Below are 23938 nucleotides of genomic sequence, written 5' to 3'. Positions count from 1 at the left end.
TTGATAAAACCGCTCTGCCCATTAAACCGGTCATGTCCACTTCATATTGTGAACTTTGGTGCATGTTTTCCTTTGGCAACAGCCTGAGGGAGTACAGCCTGGGCCTCCTCTGGGACCTGTGGCAGCACTTGCGTAACCGCTTCCCATAATTTGCTGGAGTAATGGCCAAAACGGCATGCAGTTTGAGAGTCCAGCTCTTTAGATTACTGGGGGGGGGGGGGGGGGGGGGGGGATGGGCAAGGAGGAGTGTGTCAGGGCAGACGTTAGTGTGCGCGCCTTGGTATGTTGAAGGTTGGACCACCAAAGTTCTATGGGGTAGGGTGAGGAAGTCTGGGTCACCACGGGCAGGGTGGTAACAGGGGAGCGATTGTCCTATTTACAGGGGCCCTTGTGTTGGTTTTGGGCCAAGTCCCCAATAAGCTGTCCGTAAGGGTGTCACTGAACAGGAGTATGGGTTCTGACGAGGAAACTCCTGGTGCAACACCTGTCAAGATGCTAGTCTTGACTGCCACCAAAATCAACTGAAGGCCAAGGACCTCAGCCCCCCTCTGCACCACATTGCATAGGAAGCTCCCTTCTTTGTAGCCACAGTAGTCGGAGAAAGCAGACCAGTATCTTAAGAAGTATCCAGTCCACAGGCTTCACCCAGGTCACACACCAGTCCATAGTTGGGTCTTATGTGTAGGGCTGGTATTTTGCAGGGTCCATCGACCCCTACGAGGCCTAGCCCAAAGGAATAGGGCTCAGGCTCCGATCTAGGAAGCAAGGTTACTGCTGGTGTCGAATGCAGCACTGTATGACACCCCTCTGGCCCTGTGTCAGAGTCAGGGGATCACAATGAGGATAGCACGGCCAGTGGGCGTCAACGGCATTTGGAGTGTCAACATCAGGCCAGAGATGGGGAAGGTCGAGTTGGTATGACCGGCACCGATCCGGATCCAAAAATGGATCTCTGAGGGCCACTGGGGTAGAGGCCAAGCCGTGGGCATGAAACTAGATAGGGTGCCCTCCAACCCCTCAGGCCCAAAGGCACATCATAGGGGTGGGGCCACCAAAAACGAGGCACATGGCCTCATAGAACTCCTTCTGTTGGGTGGGGGTCACTCTGGCTTCCGCATAGTCAGGAAGGCACAGAGTCGGCCCATGCGCAGACTCCGAGGAACCAGGCTTTGAATGTCAAAGCTTTCTCATCAGCTGATGGACAAGGCGAAGTCGAAGACCTCTTCGACTTCTTGTGCCTCATCTTACCCGACCGTTCCGAAAACTTGGACAGGAACGATGAGAACGGGCTCCGCAGGATCTTCTTCTCCACCAAGACCTCGATTTGCACCATGAGTTTTGGGGGCCGCTCCCTCAAAGACTTTGGGTGCATGGAGTGGCAATCGGAGCACAACTTTGCATAGTGGACGCGCTCCAGACAACACAGGCAGACAAGGTGCAGGGCCGTCACTGACATCAGCCGAAGACAGGGCTTGAATCCTGACTTTCTAGATGGCATGATCTACACACCAGGAGGAAATCCCCAACAATTCTCGACAAAACATTGAATAAAGCCTGAGGGGTATCTCTTCTCTAGCTCAGCGCTGACTTGCATGGAGAGAAAATAATGGACATCAAAGCACCTGGGTGGTGCCTATATTATTGTCATGGTGTCACTCTGGTACGGAAGACACCACTGATGCATGCATAGCCGATCAACGCCACCTTACGGTGCAGTCTGATGCCTGGGAAATTCAATGTAAGGAATCTGCAGCTAGAAGTCTCTATCAGATTGTAATTTTCATGCTGAGTGCTGCTTCTTGGTCTTAAACATTGGTTCCGATGCTTGTTGAGCTTGCAAGGGTGTGTCATTCAGACCTCGAGAGACAGTCTGTGCTGAATTCTCTTTGTGCTGCTACTATGCCATTTTCTCTGCCTGTCAACAGGTTGGATAGGTGTTGTTACAACTGGCAAGATTCAGATAAGTTCTTTGTCCGACTCCTCTATTTTTGTCTCCATTTTGCACTGCTTTCTCCTAGCCTCTCCTGCTCATAGCCATTTTTCTAGATTCCTAATTTATGGTGGCCACTGATCAAGAACGCATCCTTATTCACTCCTAATCTAGATTTAAGATTATGAGGACTCTGTAGTTGTACCATCAGCTCTACTATAATAACTCAGCACTTTTGCATGCTTGTTTTCCTCTGGTCCATGTAAAATGATCAATACCATATTGAGTTTCCTTTAGGTTCATTCTGCCATTTGAGGAACAGACACTCAAGCCCTAAAATTGATAAAATAGGAATACAACCTAACTCTTCATCTTTCACGGCGTTCGGGAAGCTTCAAGCACGATGCTCTAAAGTCAAAGTGAGAGATGGCAAGAGGGACAAAAGTCTTGGATCCATGCTCTGGACAAAACATAACAGTAAAATACATTTTCATAAATCATAGTTTTCACGTTTAAACTCACATGTCTGTCTCTTCTTTTTGGCGAGTGGGAGGCATACATAAATAAGTGAAAACGTGGTAGCCCAGGCTGAAGTTGTAGAACTCTTCTGGAACAATTAGGTCCTGATGGAGATATGCAATACCGAAGAGCCTTGCTTAGACATGCTGCTACGGATCTGAAAATGCCCACGGTCCTTGGGAATCCATGATTATTTAAATGGTTATGGATATGATGAGGCTACCAACGACGGGGAACTAATGTTTAGATAATTAAGGTTTCTCTATCAACAATGATTATGGACATGTATGCCTGACAATTAAGGCTTTACAATTTTACATGTGCCATTTGGTTCCTTTGCAGATTTTGAAATCGGGTAACAGTGAATGAGGTAAGCGTATGAGCACATTTGGAAAATGGAAATAAATTGTTTCAGTCAGAAAATGCACGTACATGTGGGGTTATATGAAAAGACAATACACTAAGTCGATCTGAGATGATAAATGCATTTGGATCAATATATGTGCAAAACAAATGAATGCTCTAAATGGGCAGAAAGTGAGGTGAGGTACACAAATGCAACAAGGCAGTGTTTAACCGCAACTACTGGCCATACCTGGTAGAAACAGATCCACTTTTAATAGCTGCTTCAATTTTTCCCCTTCCTTTCATTACTTGAAGGGATAAAGTGAAGCGCTTACTTTATAGAGTCTTATAACAAAGCACCTATTTATAAATAATATATCCCTGCTCCTTTATGGTGGAGACCACAGACGCGAACCAGATTTTTAAAGTGAGTGGGAAAATAGAAAAAAAAGGAAAACAAAACACAAAAAGAAAAATGGAAATGTGACACTACAAAAATAAGGAAGATCCACACAGCTAAAGAATAGACATTGAATATACTGATGTGCAGTAATATTTGCCTCCAGTGTTTTGATTGGTCTCTGACAGTTTTAAGTATTTGGTACTGCTTGAAGAATACCAATGCTCAGAACTGTCAAGGTAACCATATTTTACGACTAAAATCACATACTTCAAAGTTCAATAATAGGACATCGCTTTTATTAAGTGACCTGAATTGTTACACACAAGTCAACCACCGCTGTAGATATACAGGCAAATTAGAATCCAATGATATTGCTATATCACGTTGCCTTAAGCATACCAGATTTACTTGGCAAAAACCACTTTTATTTAAAATTCATTTATTATGTATCTTTACTGCCATTCTTAAAACTGTTGAAGATTGTCACACTTTAAATACATATAAATTTGCTAGTTACATAATTGTATTCACATACAGAAAAATACAAGACCAATTGCTTTTCCACAATATTCAATTTATACACTACTGTAACTTAATGAAACTTTAAGAGACAGAAAATAAGAGTAGGTAACTGGTTTGGTCCAATATCTTAATGTAGTGGTTATTCTCTCCCTTTTATAGAAAGCAAAACGACATACAACACATGCACAACCATTCACCTTTTAACAACTGGCGAAAGGACAACAACCGGACTAGGATCAATACACCCAAAAATTCAATCAACCATAAAGAATAATATGCCTATATTATAGCTATATACAGCACAAATGGTCAACATTGCTGTTCTAAAGAGAGCACCATATATACATATGTATATTTACACATATAAACATTGCCAGGGGAAAATACACAGGTATGGGTAAAAGGTGACAAGGCTGTACATCACATTAAAAAGTATTTACAGTAACTGGAAAACAGCTGCAACAATTAATTTATTGCAAATGCCCATTAGAAATGTTTCTCTTACTGCACTTTGATACAGATGCTAGTCTCACTGTTGGCAATCATGATCACAAATCCATTTTTTAAAACTTTTTTATTGCCTCACTTCAAACTAGCAAATTAATGCATTTTTGTTCCAACTAAGGTGCCCTAAACTATAATTTGCTCACAACAAACACTTTCATATATTTATTTAAATCCACAGTGAAACTGGACTGTACAAGTATGAGTGCATGGGGGCCATTTTTCTTTTAGCCGATGATAGTATATTATACTATAGGTGCTAAACAATAGTTTTTGTTTAGGGTGGACAATAAAAAACCATCATCGGAGGATTCTTCTGTAATTTTATTCATTGTAGAAAACTTCCCCTGGGGCACTATACTTCTATTTTTTAAGGCCCCATGAACGTTAAAACTTATGCTTTAAAAATACAGTCCCCGACTCGCTACATTACTTGCCAAATGAAATAACCCGGAAAAGAGCGGGGGAATAACCCTGCCACAGGGTGCACAACGGCAGGGGCTTACTAGCATAAATAAAAACACACACACCCCCACGCATCCCCTTTTTCAATTAATTCGGTCCAATTTCATAAAGCCAGTGTATATGACAATTTATCCCCAAATAATGTTTTTGGTGCTCTGTTCGTTCCACAAACTTAATGAAATGCACTGTCCGACCATTCTCAGCAACTGAAGATATCAAAAATATGGAATTGCACATTGCCTTGTCACCACGTATATCGAAATGGTAACTCAAGCTACTGTACAGTAATAAAATAAAACAAAATTGTGCTCCTTACATAAATAAGAATGTCACATTTTATTTTGCATACTAGAATGCCTCATATCAAACTTAAATTGGTCAAAACTAGTCTTCTGCGGAGGAATTGTAGAGCATATATTTGCCATTTTACTGTGGCGGGGTGAATAAGGAGATGGGACAACGGAAGAAAAGGAGCAGTTTTTGTTGCAGTAAAATAAAAACAAAGATGTGTCAAAAGATTGACGTCGCCTGAGACTTTATAGAAAAATACGTGGTGATATAAAAGCATAAAAAATTATCGGAGACACTAACGGAGCAATATAAAAGTTGGATCTCTGAAGAATAAGGGGACAGGGAAGCGGTGACCCAACTCTACTGGCGCTTTTCAATAAATACCTAAAACAGATCTACAGTAGTTAAACCTTTACAATCCTTACGGCTTCGTATAAAAAAAGACTGCGGAGTCTTGCACACAATGGAATTTTCAACAGACAAAGAATATCAAAGAATATCCTGCTTACTCAATTGGGCCATATCATTGAAGATTAATCATATTTACAGGATTCATAAAGGGCACACTGGCAAATCATAAGTGATATACTTACTACAGAAATAAAGTTGTACAAGAGGTTTCCAAACACAAACTAAAAACTTTCAGAAGAATTGCTGACCCTTAATTATGGCAGGAGATGATAAAAACAAGACACTCTTGCTTGTACCGTTCACAACAGTGAGGGTACAGAATATTGGGAGACGGGAATATGGAAGTAAGTCTGGTTACTTTGCCAAAAAACCTTTTTAATCATATTCCTATCCAAAACAGCTTTCAGGTCTGGAGTTATATCATACATTTAAATATATTTTCGAGGTTAAGACAAACAGGGATGGACGGCACTCAGCCAAAATAACTCATTTCCAGTGCAGCCTTGCTTGCATAAGCATTGGATCATCTGTACGTCCCGAATGGGATTTTCCACATCAAATCATTATTGCTTTGGTTCGATTTCAGACACTAAATATGCCTCAGCACATATTTCGGATATTAGGGAAGTCTGAATAAGTTAACATTTCACAAGGAAACAAAAGAAAGCTTTTTTCACCTAGCTTAAGTGCTGAACATGAAAGTTGTAAGTGCTTCCGTTACACTACGGTCTAGAGTACTCTTTTACACAGGGTTTTCCCATACTAAAACTATAGATGTAGAATTTCCACAATAAAACAGTCTATTTCCTCGAAAAGAAAATGCATTGCCTCGCAGCATGCACAAAAAGACCATGCACTGTGGAAGCAACTAACAAATTAAAATGCAATAAATAACTGTTCAAAATCCCACTTAAAAATGTTAAGAGAACAAAATGGAATACACAAACAGATGTTCTGAACAGATATAATAGTGACAAGTTAACACACTAAAGACAAGCTATAGTCAAATGACATGGCAACAACTTGTCTGACTGGAGGTGCAAATAAGGTCCTCTATGGTATTTCGCTGAATATTAACAGACAGTGTCTTTTCACACAGAGGTAGTTGTAGAACATTATTTTTAAAGTTTTTGCTCTTTACTAATTCCAATTCGTTTGTTGTGTCTGACATTTTTTCAGCGAAGAACTTTAAGCTACCCACTGGTGAAATTTTGCCTGGATTCCCACTGGAGCTTATACACATTTTCCACATGGACTTCTCTTGCACTTTAACACTGGAAAAAGAGAAGTTATTTTGAGGATCAAGAATGTATTTCGCATTGCTTTGAAGCTGTGAGCCCAAGCAAAGACTCATTAGTTTTAGGCTTTCCACAAGTTCCTCTGCAGTTCTGGGTGACTGCTGCGATGAATTTCCAGATCCTGCACAACTGCGTGTTGAGCCAGAGGAATTGTTACTGGTACCACTGGATCCATTGGAGGGGCTATTTCCATCTTTATTGGTATCATTAGGACTTGCTTTATCCACACTTCCATTTCCATTGCTTGGTTTGCCTTGACCACCACCATCTCCTTGACTGCCGGGCGGGCCTTCACTGCTGTCACGTCTATGCCAAGAGTATGTAAACCCACTGTCTTTATCTAGGCGCCGTCTGGTTTCTGAGTCGTCATCGCTAGTTTCTGAGCTACTACAGCTTGACCCCCGGCCTTGACTTTTCCTTCGATGATAACGCTTGTGTACAGTCCCAGGAGAGGCAATATTCATTTTTAATCGACTAAGTTTTGGAGGCAAGTTTTCATCCATGTCAAACTCGTCATCCGATTCCCCTTCCTCAAAGATCTGATTAAGCACTGGAGCACTCTTCCTAGAAGTGAGGCGATTTGTAACAGAAGGCTTGCGCCTCAATACCACTTGTGCTGCAAGAGGAATAGGTTTTTTATCTTCTTCATCTTCCTCTTCATCTTCCTCAACTCGGAATAGACACTTTCGGCCACTAGTTGATGCATTCAAGCTTACTGGTGGAACCCCAGACACAGATCCAAGAGACTCCGGCAGATCTTCTTTCTTTGCAGATTCACAAAGTGCCTTATTTCTATGACCATTGAGCACATTTTCAACAGTACGGACTGGGGAAGGAGAAACAGTAGTATGCGATAATGGAGAAGAAGTAAGATCGTCTTCCAGGTCTTGTGGAACATCAATTTTTGTAGGCCACGACTGCCTGCATGAGAGAAAATAAAATGTTAATGTAAGCGACCATCATGTTATCTAAAATATGGAGCGGGAAAACCCAAGAAAGGGCATCACCGACTGGCAAAAAAAAGCAAAAATAAAACTTGGAAAATATGTTCACAAAGGATTAGTCAATGAAATAACAAGTTTAGGCAAATAAACAGGCAATGTCAACATGTGAAAACAAACGTGTACAGTACATTGTCACAGAAGGATGTAAAGTTTGTCAAGTTACCACACTATATATTTCCTCATAGATCTCTCCTATAAAGATATATTGAAAATGCTTAATTTAAGAATCCAAAGAAGTAATTTGGATTCCAAGATCTGGTTTATGCAAAGACACTGTATCAGGAACAAGCAAACTGCAAAAAGTGAGAGGGAAACTCTTGAAGCAGATGAGCAAGAAAGTGGTAGCATATGAGTCGAATCAAGCAACACAGGTGAGAAAAGTAGACTTTCCTAAAATTCAGTGTTCCTGGGGAGCTTACAGAGACTGTGCAAAGCGAGAAGGAACTATGCGATAGTGATTACTGAAATACACTCTTCATAATGTTCAGTTATTTGCAATACTCCATAGGCAATGAAAGGTGCTCTGTTTTTACTGTTACAAGAGCCAGGTGATAAAGTAAGAGATTTACTAGCAGACCACCCCTTTCTATGAATGTTTGGAAGGATGGATTTCCAGCATTAGTTTTAAGATACAGGCTTTTAATACAATAGAGTGTAACGAAATGAGGCCTCTGTGGATGCTTCTTCAGGTAAATAGGAGTGTGTTGTAACAGCAGCAGATGGTAGAAATAAGGACTACGTGGATCCTCTTTTTGAAATATAAAACACGCCTGTCACGTTTTAAAGGTTCACATCAACTATTCTGAACAACAAAAACAGTGAGCCGGGCAACCTTTCAGCAAATGTTCAGCACTTTTGCCAAAGACTTTAAGTCGCAGATACATATTTAATGTATTTTCCCTTCACTTTTGCGGCAGACCTGTTAACCATTAGTTCAATTAACCACAAATGAGCAATTTATAGGCCACTTACACAGCCAAGATAAGAAACATAGGACATTCATTGCATGAACATATGCAATCAGGTATTGAAGACATCATCCTCGGCCACAAGGTATTTATTTACTTTGTTAGGTCCTACTTTAAAAAACGAAGGCAACAGCTGACACCATCTTTTTACTCCTCCATCAAGTTATCTTCCTCTCGTACTCTTCCCACTTAATACTTTAATCAGTAGTAGAACATCATTAGGGATACTGCCTCAGCTGAGTAATTCCACTAGCCGGACACAATGCCGATGGGACACTCCTCGTAGCCGGACATTTTACCCCTGCGTTCTCACATACCCAACATGTATCATCCACATTATTTTACAGAAGGGACTAGGATCCACAAATACCTAATTCAGGATATTCTAACCCGCGATGTTAAGGGTTTAATTGCTTCTATTAAAAATAACAAATTATTATACACTTGTATGAGGGGAGACAGAACTTAAAAGTAAACGAGTAAGATGCTTTTTCATCTGCCAGCTTCCCAGAAGAGCAGAATGGCTTCTGCAATTGTGAAAAAAAATCCTCAACATAGTTTCCTGGCTGGGAAGCTAATCCAGAAAGGCGATAGGAAATTGTTGTCTGTATACATCTGTATGGCGCCACATAAGACGGGCCCAAATTTTGAAAATGTAATTATAGCAAAATTAAATCCAATTCTCTAAGTATGTCAGCAGGTTTTCTGCTGAAAAGGCGTGGCTCATCTACTATCTGACGGGTCAGGATTTCACATTCTTCTCTTTCATAAGCTATTTGACGATAGGTATCATTGTAATTAGGCCATACATTTGATCCACAACCAACCATATTATCAAAACAATTTGCATCACAGACTACGCATGTATGCAGATCATGAGAACTGTAACTCCTGGCGAAAAAAATATTAAATTATGAAGTTTAATGATAAATTACTAGATTCCTTAGTCATTAAAAATCTGCTATTTTTATAAGACAAATAAGACTTCATACAATGATTAAACTATTTTATGGGGTGCAATGAAGTGACCAATAAAAAGTAAACTATTGCCATAACAGCTAAAAAAACAAAACAAGTACTGACAAAGCCGATTGGTCTTTCCTTCGAAAGGAATCAGATGACCTTTTGATTTTCACAATGCTCTTTGCCGATGTACAACAGCATCAGCAACAAAAGATGGCTATTGCCATAGTCGATGACTATCGTTAGCAAAAAAAAAAAAAAAGAAGAAAAGAAAATCGATAGAAGATTAAATAGATAACCTCCATGTGATAATGTATATATTTACATGAGTCAAATTTGCATGTGCAAATTGGACAAGTTACTTACGTTCAGGAACGCCTTATCCGGTAGAGACAATATCTAGTTGCAGATTCCTTACCTTAGAATTTTCCCAGGCGACAGTCTGGATCCAGACATTATTCTCAAGCAGTACCCCTGTGCGTCAATTGGCTCCATGTTTGTTATTGACGTCATATGCACCAGATATGATGCTGTCGGACCATAGACCTTCATGGCGAAACTCAATGCATTTCTGATGGAATGTTTCATGAAGGATTCCGATTGCCTGTGTGGCATCAGACAGGACTGTTTAATTATTAACTGGTGTTTGTATCAGATAGTCAGGGGGTTAGTTCCCTCCTTGTGTACCCTAGATGTGGCGTTAGTGGGACTGGAGAAGGTTACCTGTGCTTGTTTACATGATTAATCAGTGTTGTTTTTGCTGCTCGAATTTCTTGTATAAACTTGATGATCATATAAAATAGGCACCCATTTTATATCACGCCGTATGTGGATATATTCAAATATAGAATTGGTCCATTCTTGGACTATAATGTTGATATTCATCTATATTGAGTTCATTATCAAAATGAGTCCTCCTTGAACATTTGTTACATTAGAATTCCAAGTACCCAGTTCTTGGGCGAATATCTATTATGGTAGTGGGTCCTATATAGGCACCACCCCGGTGTGCTGACATCAGCTTCTTTTCATGACTTTCCACACCAGAAGTGCAGAGCCATGAAGAACACTGACTACTCGTGTATCAAAACTAAGGTCCGGAAAGGGTGTCCCTGTCTCTAGAAATCAGTTTGCGGGGAGGATGGGTGGGTCTGTACGGAATCTGCAACTAGATATTTTCTCTACCAAATAAGGCGTTACTGAAAGTAAGTAACTTGTCCATCTGACAGAGACATCTAGTTGCAGATTCCCAACCTAGAATAGATCCCCAAACAATACCATCCCCGGAAGGGGGTCTGCGAACTAAGATCATACTAAAAAGGCTGCAAGACCAAATGGGTAAAGTGCCCGTCCCTACGTACCTGACTATCTAGGTAGTAGTGTTTGGTAAGTACACGTGTGCATGCATCCCCCGTTGGTGCCTGACCGGTGTTTGGAACTCCCCATGCTATCGCTATGTCTGGAACTACGCCTGCTATCGCTATGTCTGGAACTCTGCATGAAGCTGATGAGCATGCAAACCCTCAGGGGGTTGCTTCATAGTCAGTGCTTAGTGGATTTTAATGCAAAGTACGACCCATTGGGAGATGGTTCTCATCTGACCTGCCGGATCCTTCTTCGCACCCACATAACAGACAAAGAATTAATCACCCACCCAGAACTGTTTTGTACGATCAAGGTAGAATGACAATGCTCTTTTTGGGTCCCGGTGGTGGGGTCTCTCCTCCTCCTTAGAAGGATGTGGGTGTGTGTAAAAAGTAGGCAAGGTGATAGATTCTCTTTATACATAGAGCATTGAGAAACCACCAACACTCAGTTGGATTTCAAGCGAAAGAGGGCTTAAAGGATCTTTTTTTTTTTAGGGGGTGGTCAACTCCCCACCCAGAGATACACGGGGGGAGGTCCACTCCCCACCCAGGGATACACCCTCCCAATTCAATAAACAATCACAATAAATAAGTAAAACTGGACCTAGTCACCAGTCACAATTATGACCGTTCTTCACAATGTGGTCCCTTTCCCCTTGAAGAAAGAAGTTCTTGCCCAGGACCTTATAGGCATTCGAAGGGGCTGAAACATGTCGACACCGATTAATATTCCAATTTAGTCTAGGGTTCTAGGACCATAATTATCTAGAGATCCCCTAGTTGTGCTATACTTTAATCATACCCACGGGCAACACAAGTAAAGGGATTTAGACCCGCATAGGATCTATCCTCAGTGCTCCCATAAGTCGGTTGGAGCCCACCCTGGCCTCTAGGAGCTAAGGTGGACGATGATGAAGCATGCCACTACTAGAGTGGGCGAGGGTCACTAAAAAAGAAAGAATTTCTTTCTTCAAGGGGAAGGGAACCACATTGTGATGAGCGGTCATAATTGTGACCAGTGACTAGGTCCAGGGTTATTTATTGAAGGTGATGGATTGGCCTACATGAAAAGGCATGACCACTTTTGGCAAAAAGAAAAAGTGCAAAGCACCATTTTGTCAGGATAGATGGAAATATAGGGAGGCTTAGATGACCATGCCTGCAGCTCACTCACCCTGCGGGCCGATGTAATGGCCACAAGAAAGGCTGTTTTCAAGGTGAGAAGCCTGAGAGGACAATGTACCACTAGTTACCTCTCCTGAGAGGCTGAGTTGAAATGAGTTTGAGGTGGAAAAACAAATGTTTGAGCACCTTCTGTCTGACATGTGCCTCTATTTACTTGTATGGCAATGCAGTAATGTTTTGAGAAATTATGTTCAGAAGACCTGTCCTGCAGACATCTTTGATGGAGAATGGCTATGAAGGACAATGTGGGCTCTTTTTTTAATTATAGAATGCACCTTTGGTCTTTGTGTTAGCGCGGTGCTCACCAATTTGTAGCAGGTTTAGATTATCTTCTACCCATTTTGAGGTGGTTCTCTTGGTTACTGGAAGTCCTCTGTTGTTTGGAATGAAGGAGACAAAGAACCAGCTTTGTTTTCATGATGTCCTTTGTTCTCTGCAGGTAGTAGACAACAGCCTTTCTTACATCCAGAGTGTGCAGGTCTCTGCTTGTATTTTGGGGTTCTGAGACAAAGCTGGTAGCTGTAGTGTTTGACATTGAAGTAAGAAATTGTCTTCGGTAGGAACTGTGGATTTGTCTTCATTATCCCTCTGTCCTTGTGTATCTTCAAATGTTGTGAGTGCCTGTAGCTCAATGACCTTTCCTAAGAAGTTGACTGCTATTAAAGGAAGAGAGACTTGAAGGTTAGGAGTTTGATGTCTGTTTTGTGTGTTGGCTTCAAAGGACTAGCCTTGAACTGGGTTTGTACCCTATTTAGGTTCCATAATGTTGCACCGTCCTTGGTGCTATCTTTTTTTGCCCTTTAAGGTACATATTGATCACTAGTACCTTGAAGAAACTTCTGCCCATGATCCCTCTGGTGTAGGGGACTATGGCTGAGAGGTGCACCTTCAGCAAGGCATTTAAGAGACGGGTGAGGGTCTTTATTATTGTGGTCTCTTGTGCCCATCTGTCCTTGACTCTTATGTACTACACCAGTGTGCAATTCTACTTCACTTTACTGTGTAGCATTTTGTTGTGCTGCCCCTTCTGGCCTCTTCAAGTACTTTCCTGTTTGGCAGGTTTAAGGTGGCCAAATTCTACATCCTCAGAAACTATGTTGCTAGGATGAAGGTGCTAAGCCCCCTTCATTTTTCGTAAGTACTGGTGCGACTGTAGCTTTTTCTGCCATTTCCATTAGAAACGAGAATCAGGTATGCCTGACCCTTTTTGGGGAGATCAGTACTGATGCTCACCTGCATCTATTCAGAGCCACTGGTCTCAATGGCATTGTTGGAAGAGCATACACAAATCTCCCTGACCAGTCTAATGACAGCGCATTCCCCTCCAATCTCTGTTGCAGGTACCTGGAGGTGAATCTTTGGCATCTTGTGTTTACTCTGGAGGACTAAGTGTGGTGTTCCCAATCAGTGGAAGATGTCGTCCACAACCTGATGTTTGCGTTCACATTCATGGAAGGAGTTCTGCTGTCTGCTTAGCTTGCCTGCTTCTGTTATGCACTTCAGGCAGGTGGATGGCCGACAGAGCTATGTCCCTTTAGTTGGCCAACCTCTAGATGTCTTCTGCTAGCTGAGATAGTAGGTGTGATGTCGCTCCCCCTTGTTTGTTGAGATAGAATATGGTGGTAGTGTCGTTCGTTTTGATTTAGACCACTTGTCCCCTTGATATGTTTTTAGAAGGCCTTCAGTGCTACGAAAGCTGTTGCTAGTTCCAGAAACATTATGTGCTTCACTGCCTCCTCCAAGTTCCATATGTTTCAGATGTTCAATATCCCCATGTGTGCATAGCACCCTGCATGGGATAGATCTGTTGTAATGGTCGCTGAGGGGGAGCTGCCCAGTGTAATGCTCCTTGTGTTTCACACTATCTTCTCCTCCTTTTGTACCATTGCAGTTAAGAGAAACTAGATCTTCCAGACTTCCGGTGGCATGTGACCACTGTGCTTGTAGCAATATCTGGAGGGGTCTCATGGCTAAACAGGCAAGTAGTACTAGTGGGATGCAGGATGCCATGATACCCGTTATTTTCCCAATGGTCCTCCCTGTCAGAGACCGTCCCTTCTAGTACAGGTAAGATAGCTACATCAGTGTCTGTGTTCTCTTGTTGGTTGGAAATGCCTTCGCTGAGTTCAATGTTGCGCCCAGGAAGATCTTTTACCTTTGTGGGGTTCATAGCAATTTCACGGTTTATGGAGCAGCCCAGGCTGTACAGTGCTTGCATAACTGTCCTTATGTTCCTTTGGCACTGGCCGAATGATCTTGCTCTTACCAGCTAGCAGTCCAAATTAGGGTTGACATAGATTCCTTCACTGTGAGGGTGTGCCGGGACTACTGCCATGCACTTTGTGATACCCTGGTGCTGATTTTATACTGAATGAGAGCGCCTTGAACTGGTTATCCATCTAGACCACAAACCTCTGCAATGTTTTGTGCCTGCTGTTCATTGGAACATGGCAGTAGGCGTCTGATGTCTGTTGTTGCCAAGTAGTCGCCTAGCTACAGGCATAGTATGACCTCTTGCAATATTACTATCTTGGATTTTCGTGTTTTTGTTAACTTGTTTAGGGTGCCCGGATCTAGAATATGTCTGAGGGTGTGGTCTACATTTATTACCAGAAAAATACATTGTGTACACACCTTGCGCCTTTTGTAGTTTTGGTACCCTTTCTATTGTGTTTTGTTTAGGAGGTCCTTTAACTCCTCCAGTAGACACACTCCCTCTTCCTTGTTGCGAGGTCATGTTCTTGGTCTTATGTTTGTAGGTGTTCTTAACAGTTCTATGTAGTATCCATACTCTATTATGTTTAATATTCACTTGTGGGAGGTGATTTGTTTTTGCCATGCACTGAGAATTTTTCCAGTTCTGCCCCCTACTAGTGTTCTGTGTGGTGCCTCTGCCCCATGCACTGCCACAAAAGGGCTGTTCTGCATGCTGGGATTTCTCCACTGTTGTACCTGCCCATGGGGAAGAGGGGAGTTGTTTGATGAGCAAAATGGTTTGGCAGTTGGCAATTAACCTACCCTTCCTGCTAGTTTCCTCCGTTGTGCCTGTCCAACTCTATAGGCTCCCAATGCCATCACTGCATTGCTCTCCTTTTTTATTTTCTGTAGCGACTCATCCACTGCAGTGATGCAAACGTTGTTGCGTGTGAGGGGCATGTCCAGTACTGGTGCCTGTACTTCCTGCTTAAAGCCAGTGACCTTCAACCATGCATGTCTCTTTAATGTTGAGCCCACCCCTCCCCCAAATAACTTCCTGCTAGCTGTCTCGGTGTGGAGGGCTGATTTGAGGCAGGAGTAGGCATTGTTCTTGCCTTCCTCTGCTAGTGTTTTTGCTTGATACTGTTGTGGGAGGTGCTGCATGAGCTCCTCCATTTTCTCCCAATCCCGGTGATGACAAGTGGTTTAGGGGAATGCTCAAGTTGACAATGCGGCAATATGTTGCCCATCACTTCTCTGCGTTTTTCCCACCATCTCCATGTTCTTGCTGTCTCGGTCCAGTCGGGGTGGGGCAAAATCAGTTTTCAATTTCGAGGCCAGTTCTGATGGTGGTTCGCCAAAGGTGTCTTTTGACTTCGACTCATAAGGTTTGCTATGTTTTATCTTTCCCTAAATCACCATTGGTTTTGGTATGAGGGTAGCCTTCTGTTTGGACTCCAAGTGTCTAGGTTTGGTGACAGGGCATCCCAGTGTAACCTAACATTTTTTTCAGTTCCTTTCCCCAACTATTTCATAGGCCTACTTTTTCCACCTCAAGAACTTTTCAAATGTCGAAGTTCTCCCCCCGAGCCAACTCGGTGTCTGAAAGGTTCTCCACCCCACTCGAGAGACCTAGGTCATTCAGGGATATCTTTGACTGTGCCATGGCGTAATGTTACCATCTTTGTTTTTCTCTTGCTTTAAGGGCCTTGGGCTGGAATTCCACAGACACAATACAATGCTCTGCACTGTATTTTTTTGAGAGCGACAAGTTGCAGACCTCTTGTGTCTTCCTCTGGGTGTACTTGTTGTGGCAGTGTGGTCAAAAGCTAAAGGGGGTATAAGTTCCATTCTCATCTTCATTCTCTGACCCTTGTGGTTGATTTCTTTCTTTTTTTTTGGTCCAGAAACTCAGTGAAAAGACGTAGTCTTCTCCGAAAATGTATTGCATGTTCACAGGAAAGGAACAAAATAAAAAAATAAAAACTCGGGACCAACCCACTAGATGGCAGAATAATGTACAGCCTATGAACCCAAAAAAGATTTGCTCTAATATAACAGTTTCTCCTGCAGGGCCACACAAACCACAGAAGTGAAAAATTAATTACTTTCCTTGGGTAATGTCGTTTGTGGAACAGGCTCTATCTAACCGCAGATTCCCTGATTCAGAATCTTCCCCAGGCGTCAGACTGGATCTGGAAAATCTTGAGCAGTAACTGTGTGCCAGTAGGTGGAGATGTTCGGCTCCACATTGGAGGTGACGTCAGACTGGGATGCGGACATCAGTTCTTTCACGACTAGTTCCGCCACAAAAACGCAGAGCCACCAAAAAAAACAAAAAAACAAAGGAACCATCTTGAGTAATGTTCAGTGTCTAAAAGCATATTTTTTGGGGGAAAAAGTGCCCAGTTCACAGAGGGGGGGACGATGGGTAAGGAATTTGCAGTTAGATAAGAGCCTCTACCAGATAGGCCAATAACGAGGATAAGAACCTGCAATAGGTCCAGGAAATGGAGTCTCACCTCCTCCTTGGAGAGATGAGGCAGAGGGTAGAAGGCAGGTAGAGTAATACTCAGCTAATGTGAAAATGGGTGATCACTTCCGGAAGGAAAGATGCATATGTTCGAAGGATCAGTTGGTCAGGGAAGAAGTTGGTGTATGGGAGCTAAACTGACCAAGCCTGAAGTTCACTGATCCTCCTGGAGGATGTAATGGCCACCAGGAACTCTGTTTTCAATGTCAAGAGAGCTGCAGAGGGCAACTAAGCAGGAGCTCAAAGGGAGAACCCATAAGGGAAGTAAGGACCAAATTGAGGTCCCTTGGGACTGCAAAGAAGGCGCAGATAAGAACAAATATTGCAAACCTTTCCCAACAGGTGACAAATAGGGAAGGTTGATCTGGCAACCACAAGAAAGCACAGATGGCTGACAAATAACCTTTAACAGTGCCCAGAGCAAAGCCCAGAGCAAAGCCTGGCTGGGCTAAGGAATGAACAAACAACAAAACCTCAGCAAGAGCTGCAAAAAGCAGGTCCACATAGCGTGAGGAACACCAAGCAACAAAATTATCCCAACGGCAGGGGAAGACAGTTTTAGTGTAAGAACGCCTGGGTGTCAGGATGACATCACAAACCTTGGGAGGGAGATCAAAAACCCTAAACTCTAGCCAATCAATCTCCATGCATGAAGGTGGAGCATGTGCATATGCAGGTGTAGGACTCTGCACTGCTGCTGCAACAGGAGATCCTCCCTAAGGGGCAGCCTGAACGGAGGACAGATGCTCATGCTCAGCAGCTTAGGATGCCATACTCTCCAGGCCCAATCCAGAGGTACTACAATGACTTTAGCCCGTTCGGTCCTGATCATCTTGAGAACACAGAACAGAAGTGTTATCGGCAGAAAGGCATACTGGAGTCCGGAGTCTAACTCGAGACGGAACACACCTCTGAGCAAGAGCAGTTTTGGAAACTCCAGTGTGCAAGTGTAGACATTGCATGTTCTTGGCAGTGGTAAACAGATAGAACTAAGGTTCTCCTCAGACTAGGAAGAAATCTTGCACCACTGCCAGATATAGATGCCAATCGGTCAAAACATCCTGGCCTGAATACGCTGGACTCGCAGCTCCTGAGGATAAGCACAGAACTACACTGCGTCCAGAATGGCTCAGAAGAAAAGGAGTGACTTCAGCATGCTGACCATGAACCTGTTGACCATGAACCCCAGTGAAAGCAGAAGGTTTTCTGTAGTTTAGAGGTGGGCGACTACTGCTTGGTGCGAGTGCACCTTCAACAGCCAGTCAGCGAGGTGGAGGAAGAATGGCACCCCTAACCTCTGCAGTTGGACTGCAACTACTACCATCACTTCTGTGAACACTAAGGGGCGCTGGTGAGTCCAAAGGGGAGCACAGCAAAGTGAAAGTGCTCGTAACCCATCATGAACTGCAGGTAACACCTGTGTGGAGAAGTAAGCGCCCTGCAGGTCTAGCACTACCCATCCAGTCTCCAGGATTCAGGGCATATAGGACGTGATGCAATGTGAGTATTTTGAATTTTTCTTTTTTTCAGAAAGTAGCTGAAAGGCTGTAGGTTTGAGCACAAATTCACCGACAGATGGTCCCCATTATACAGTACTTTATCAAACTAGACCACTTCTGCTTTCTCTCCTCAAGGAGTGAGAGCTGTTAATTCATTTGACCACTGAGTTTGTGACACTCATTTTGCTAGTGCACAGGGTTGAATACAGTTATGTTGAGGAATTTAACCTAGGGAGAACCTTAAAACCCTCTGAGACACAATGTCTTGTTATGTGATGGCTTCCTATGGCACAATGCCAGCACTGGTTATTTGGGTGCAGTTGAGAGGAAGAGGGGAGTCGGCAAGGGGACATCAGGGGGTTGTATTCACTTGTTTTGGGGCTTCTCTGTTCCACACTCAATGTTTGATTCCACAACTTGACATTTGACAGCAGTCTACATAATACGTATTAAAATAATTCAAGAGAAAATGGCAAAGGCTGTTTTCCATAGCCATAAGAAAGAATTCCTGCAAGAGTTTCTTAACACAATTTAAGTGTCTAGCATCTGCAGTAATACATTTAATCACCAATGTTAAGCCATTTTAGTAAGAGATGCCTAACTCTTGTCTGAATGCCTAATTTGTTGGCCACAATTCTTTTAATTGCTAAAGCGGTTATATTCCATTTTAATTGCTACATTTATGGCCTAGGCACGTATGCGCCTAGGACACACAAGGCTTCTGGAAAAGACACGATGCCCCAAAATTATTTAATTTAGTAAATTATACAGTTTCAATGAAATACTGTTATATCAGTGACAGGAAGCCTCGCCAAAAACTGCAATGACTGCACTTCTTCAGCAACAACCCACACACTGGCATGTAACACCAAGGTCTTATGTTTGTCACCTGGAGCTATATTTTGACACAAATGACAAACAATGGCTCTTATGTCCAGCCATCTTTTAATAACTTGAACTTGTTACTCCTAATAAATTATTCCTGCAGATTTCCTAATAAGAAAGGCATAACATTTCAAATATATATTGCCCCTTCTATTGTGAGGTAGCAACTATCCATAGTTCCTAATCATGCTCCATCCACCAGCAGAGAACAGAACCAACACAAGCAAGTTATTGTTCATAGAGTCCTGAAAACACAAGATGCTGAACTCACCTTATTAGGAACTGTAGATCGATTCCAGCCCTTCACATCAAAATATTTTGTGAAAGTAGTAAAATACTAATTGCAACCATTTGTCAAAAACAATAATCTGCTGGACAAAGTGAAAACAGCAAACAATAAGTTGTTAGTGCCATCTTTAATGGCCTTCAGAAAGATATGGATGGCACTGATGTCAAAGTGCTGATCCTTGACATATCGTACTAACAATGTACTGCTCTCCTGGCACAAACTGATGACTTGGTGTTTCGTTAATCCATTTTTAGAGTTTATTAGTGCACTACCATCAAACATTTTCACTTATGCTGAAGACCAGCGTCTTCTAGTGAAACTTGCCAAGCCTGTCTACTGGGACCAGAAGTCCATTACTGGATGTGAAGTAGATGTAGATCATTAGATCACAACATTTGAAAGTATTCCCGTTCTAGGCAGAGATCTTGTTAAGAGGAAATTTTCCCTCACCCTGGCCAAACCAAACCTGGTTATCCCTTCTACATTATTACTACTGATAACTTGGGCACTATCATGAATACTGAATTAACCACGGTCCCAGAGCGTTCCATGTCGGTCCACGCATCAATTTACAGTCTCAATCTGAAAATTCTCATCTACCTGTCCTTTACCCATAGGGTCAAAGCAACAATGGCCTTGATCCTCTAAAGAGAATAAAGCTTACCTTGGATTCCCTTCCTATTTGATACAAAAACTTCAGCAGCGTCTAACTGCAGCAGTCTGAAGACTATGCCATCTTATGAAAACAGCAGGTGACTCCTCACGTCAGGGTTCTATGTTGGCTGTTAATCACAGAAAGCATTAGATTAAAATCTTTGCGCATGATTTCACTTATAAAACTGTATTCATTAACCTTGCATCTGCTTCACGTCAACAAGGTGTAGCTAGGGAGCTCTCCAAGATTTTAGCTCAGGCTTTGCAGTTTTGAAATTCCCTTCGGCTGCATCTCAAGACATTTTAAGATTACCACTCCCTCCTTTTGTAAAATGTATACTTTCTTCTTCTCATTAGACTGATGGTCTGAGCCACTCTGGCATTTGCAATAACCAAGTATTACTGTTATGAGGGCCAAGAAGCCACAGTTGGGGAGGTAGCTGTGCTTGACAAAACACTTAACACAACAAGTTGTATTTTATGCCTACTAATAATTCAATTAAGTTCAGCTAAGATATTTCCCCCCACCACAATCAGGTTCTGTTGTTAATTAGGTAATAAAGTAGCTTAACAAAAGTGTTCAGTAGCTAACATCAGATGTCGCAAGCTCAGATAAATGTACTTGAAGCTACAGGTCTTGGGGCAAGCTTATAAGAACCAGACAAAAGTAAAATACAATGTGTAAAAAGTACAGAGGTTAATTTTCAACAAGTGCTAATGAGTTTGAAGTAAGGATTTTCTTCAGTTCTCTTCACCCCAGACTGTAATTTGCCATTTATGTAATCGTCCTTTTCCTCCCTCATCCGAGTCCTGACTTGTGAAGTTCCAATCCCATATGTTTTTATTCATCATATGCTTAAATCGGGATTCCATGGAGATACATCTGCTTATCACTGTGCAAAATGTCATCTGAAATGGGTCAAAATTGAGTTAAGTCTTTAACAGAACACCTTAGCTAGGGAAGGTGGCTGAGATATAGGCAGAATGTCATCAGACTCCAGTGTGGCTTGTGTCATTAATAGTGTCCCTTCAGCTAAATAGGTACCTGCCTATGAAAAATAAAAGTTTGAATACTTAAAGATTTTAGCTGATTGGCCAGGACTAAAATCAGTACTCGTGGGAGGAATAGGATTGCTGGCTGAGGTGGAGCATTAACTGATAAACAAAGGAGAAGAACAATGCCACCACTATCTCCTGTTCTGGAAAAAGGGCCCAGGATTAGGTTTAGTATGTGCTGACACACACTGCAAAAAGAACTTAACAGCTTTGATGATAAGGAGGATCTGTACTGTGGAGCACATTCATGTTTCCCCATTCATTACTAGCAGTGACGCCTACTTGTGCATTGGTACACCACGTGCAATAATGCTCTACATAAATGAGGGCTTTGCATATATAGGCCTGATAGTTTAGCCCCTGCCAAGCCTACTATAGAAAACTTCTGTTTGTGTCACCAAAGTGTTATGGTAGGAGGAGAAAAGAGGGACAGTGAGTGTGCAAAACCAAAGAGGCAACACACAGAAGATAAAGATGGCCATATTACAACTCAACTGTATAAACCCACCATTTATGTTTTACAAAAGCGAATATTGTTATTTTCCTGCCAGTGAGGGACAGAGGAACTTTAAAATAATCACCCAAACTGGAGGCTAGTTACCCCACTGAAGACAGCCCATCAAACAGACAATTATGTCGGTCTGGAAGCAAATAAATTAACCAAGAGAATTCCTGATCTTGGAATACATCATCTATAACACACCTGCCCTGATTACTGTTTTTACCAAATATTCAAATGCTTTTTGAACATGTACTGCTTGAGCGATGGGAAAGCTTGTGCTCAATGAAAGAAAGAGTAAGGGCATTCACCCTGCTACTAGGTGTACATCAGCATCATAAAGACCAAGGCTGAAACTAATTAGGGACCAGACTTGGATCTTGCTGGCACCAACTGAACCACTGGGTTGCTGCACTGAGGTAAGAACTGAGCTTATATAGAGTCTGATTATACCAGTGGAAAGGCAACTTGGATTGAATCATGGGAGGACTGCATTTTTGTTTGCTACGGCGCGAGAGCGAGAGAGCGAGAGCGAGAGATGTTTGAGCAGAATCCATTTAACAGGCAATTTCTAAGGAAATGGAAGTTCAGGCCTTACAGACAATGAACTGGAAATCACGTCAAGTTGTTTAATATCTACAGGACTCACAACCATGCTAGCCTTGGTTGACTGTCTCAAGATCTTATGTATTACAACACCACCAGGTGACCAGAGGGTATTCACGGCTGCTTCTGTGGCAGAAGAGCACGGTGCTTCCCAAAAAAACAAATTAAAAAAAAGTTTTTCTGGCCCTCTTTAGCACTGCAGGCTTGATGGACCCCAAATAGCAAGACAGAGTGATGAGTGGGTGCCAGGGCAAGCACTTTGAACATGCCCTTTTCCCCAACTTGACTGCTGAGTCAATAAAATTGAGTAGATCACCAGGTTGAGCATGACTGCACAAGATGTAAGCTTTTTAGATAACCGAGTCACAGCCCTGGCAATATACAGTGAGAGCTGTTTGGGGTAGGCATTCTCCATTAACATGCAGAACTCCTGCCTGACAACTGAGATTAGGCTTGGCAAAATCTGTCAAAACACACCAAAAGCATGTGTTGTATTAAAAAGTGTTATGGGACACCTCAGAGTACTCTCTGGAACCGTGAGAGTCTGACCCAGTAAATTTAGGTCAAACCAACTCTTCAGAGCTCGGTCAGTATGCCTCAGCTTTGGAAATGTACTGCTGGGTACACTGCAAGGGCACTTAGAAAGCAACACTGGTACAGCGGTGACGAGCACTTAACAAGGAGGTCGTCTTGCTCCACCATTCGTGCAGCCTTTTAAATAATAGCTGATTTATTTTACTATTTCCGGTGAAGTTTGGGACTATGGTGTCTACAATCTGAAAGCATTATGCCATCAAAGGAGCAAGGCTTTCTGAACTGAAGCTGAAAGGGGATTTCATAGAGCAGAGGCAGGAAAATAAAGTGGATGGGCCCAAGCACTCCAAAGAGAGACCACAGACTGGAACCAGTAGAATTTGCAGGAGATCTGGGCAAAGAAGCAAGCAGCCAGAACATTTAAGCAGCTGAAAAACAGAAGGGGTGGTGAAGTACCAAACCAAGAATGAAGGACTTTGAAAGAACACATTCAGCTCTAGCAATGAAAATAAATAAAACAAGAGTATGGAAACTGGAAGGTGTGTTCCTTGTGAGTGTGTGCAGGCATATAGGCAATGGGGCCCTTTACTAGCACCAGGCTGAAGGAGTACTTTATAGAAAAGAAACCTTACATGTAGGATTTACTCTATCCTAATGAAAAGTACAAACTATTGTGCCACACTACAAAGGACAATTGGGACATTAAGTTTATTTGGGAACCTCAATCTTTTATAACTCGTGGGAAACGTTAACTCATGCTACGATGCTATTATGTGGATACAAATTCTGTAAAACTGAAGATTATAGCAGAGGAAGAATATCTGGCATTGAAGGCACGAGTGGGGAAATTAAATTTACTCTCTTACTTAGTTTTGGTCTTAAAGATACAGGGGGTCATTACGACCCTGGCGGTCTGAGACCGCCAGGGCTAATGTGGCATCCGTACTACCAACAGGCTGGCAGTACGGAGACCCATATTTTGACTGGGGCGGTAGCGCCGCAGTCGCGCCGG

General features: G+C 42.4%; 1 protein-coding gene across 2 annotated transcripts in view; it reads right to left on the bottom strand.

Moving 5' to 3' along the window:
* Nucleotides 1–3471: 3471 nt before the first annotated feature.
* The window catches only part of SNRK (SNF related kinase), an 87692-nt gene continuing 67225 nt past the window's right edge, over nucleotides 3472–23938 (bottom strand). For both annotated transcript variants that reach the window (XM_069211967.1, XM_069211968.1), the window contains exon 7: nucleotides 3472–7609. In XM_069211967.1, the coding sequence (XP_069068068.1) occupies nucleotides 6394–7609 (1216 nt within the window). In that variant the 3' untranslated portion in view covers nucleotides 3472–6393. The remainder of the gene's footprint in view (nucleotides 7610–23938) is intronic.

The sequence above is a fragment of the Pleurodeles waltl genome, chromosome 10 (genome assembly GCF_031143425.1).
Source record: "Pleurodeles waltl isolate 20211129_DDA chromosome 10, aPleWal1.hap1.20221129, whole genome shotgun sequence".
NCBI lineage: Eukaryota > Metazoa > Chordata > Amphibia > Caudata > Salamandridae > Pleurodeles > Pleurodeles waltl.
The sequence above is the reverse complement of the archived record's forward strand: the minus strand, read 5'-3'. Positions and strand labels throughout refer to the sequence as shown.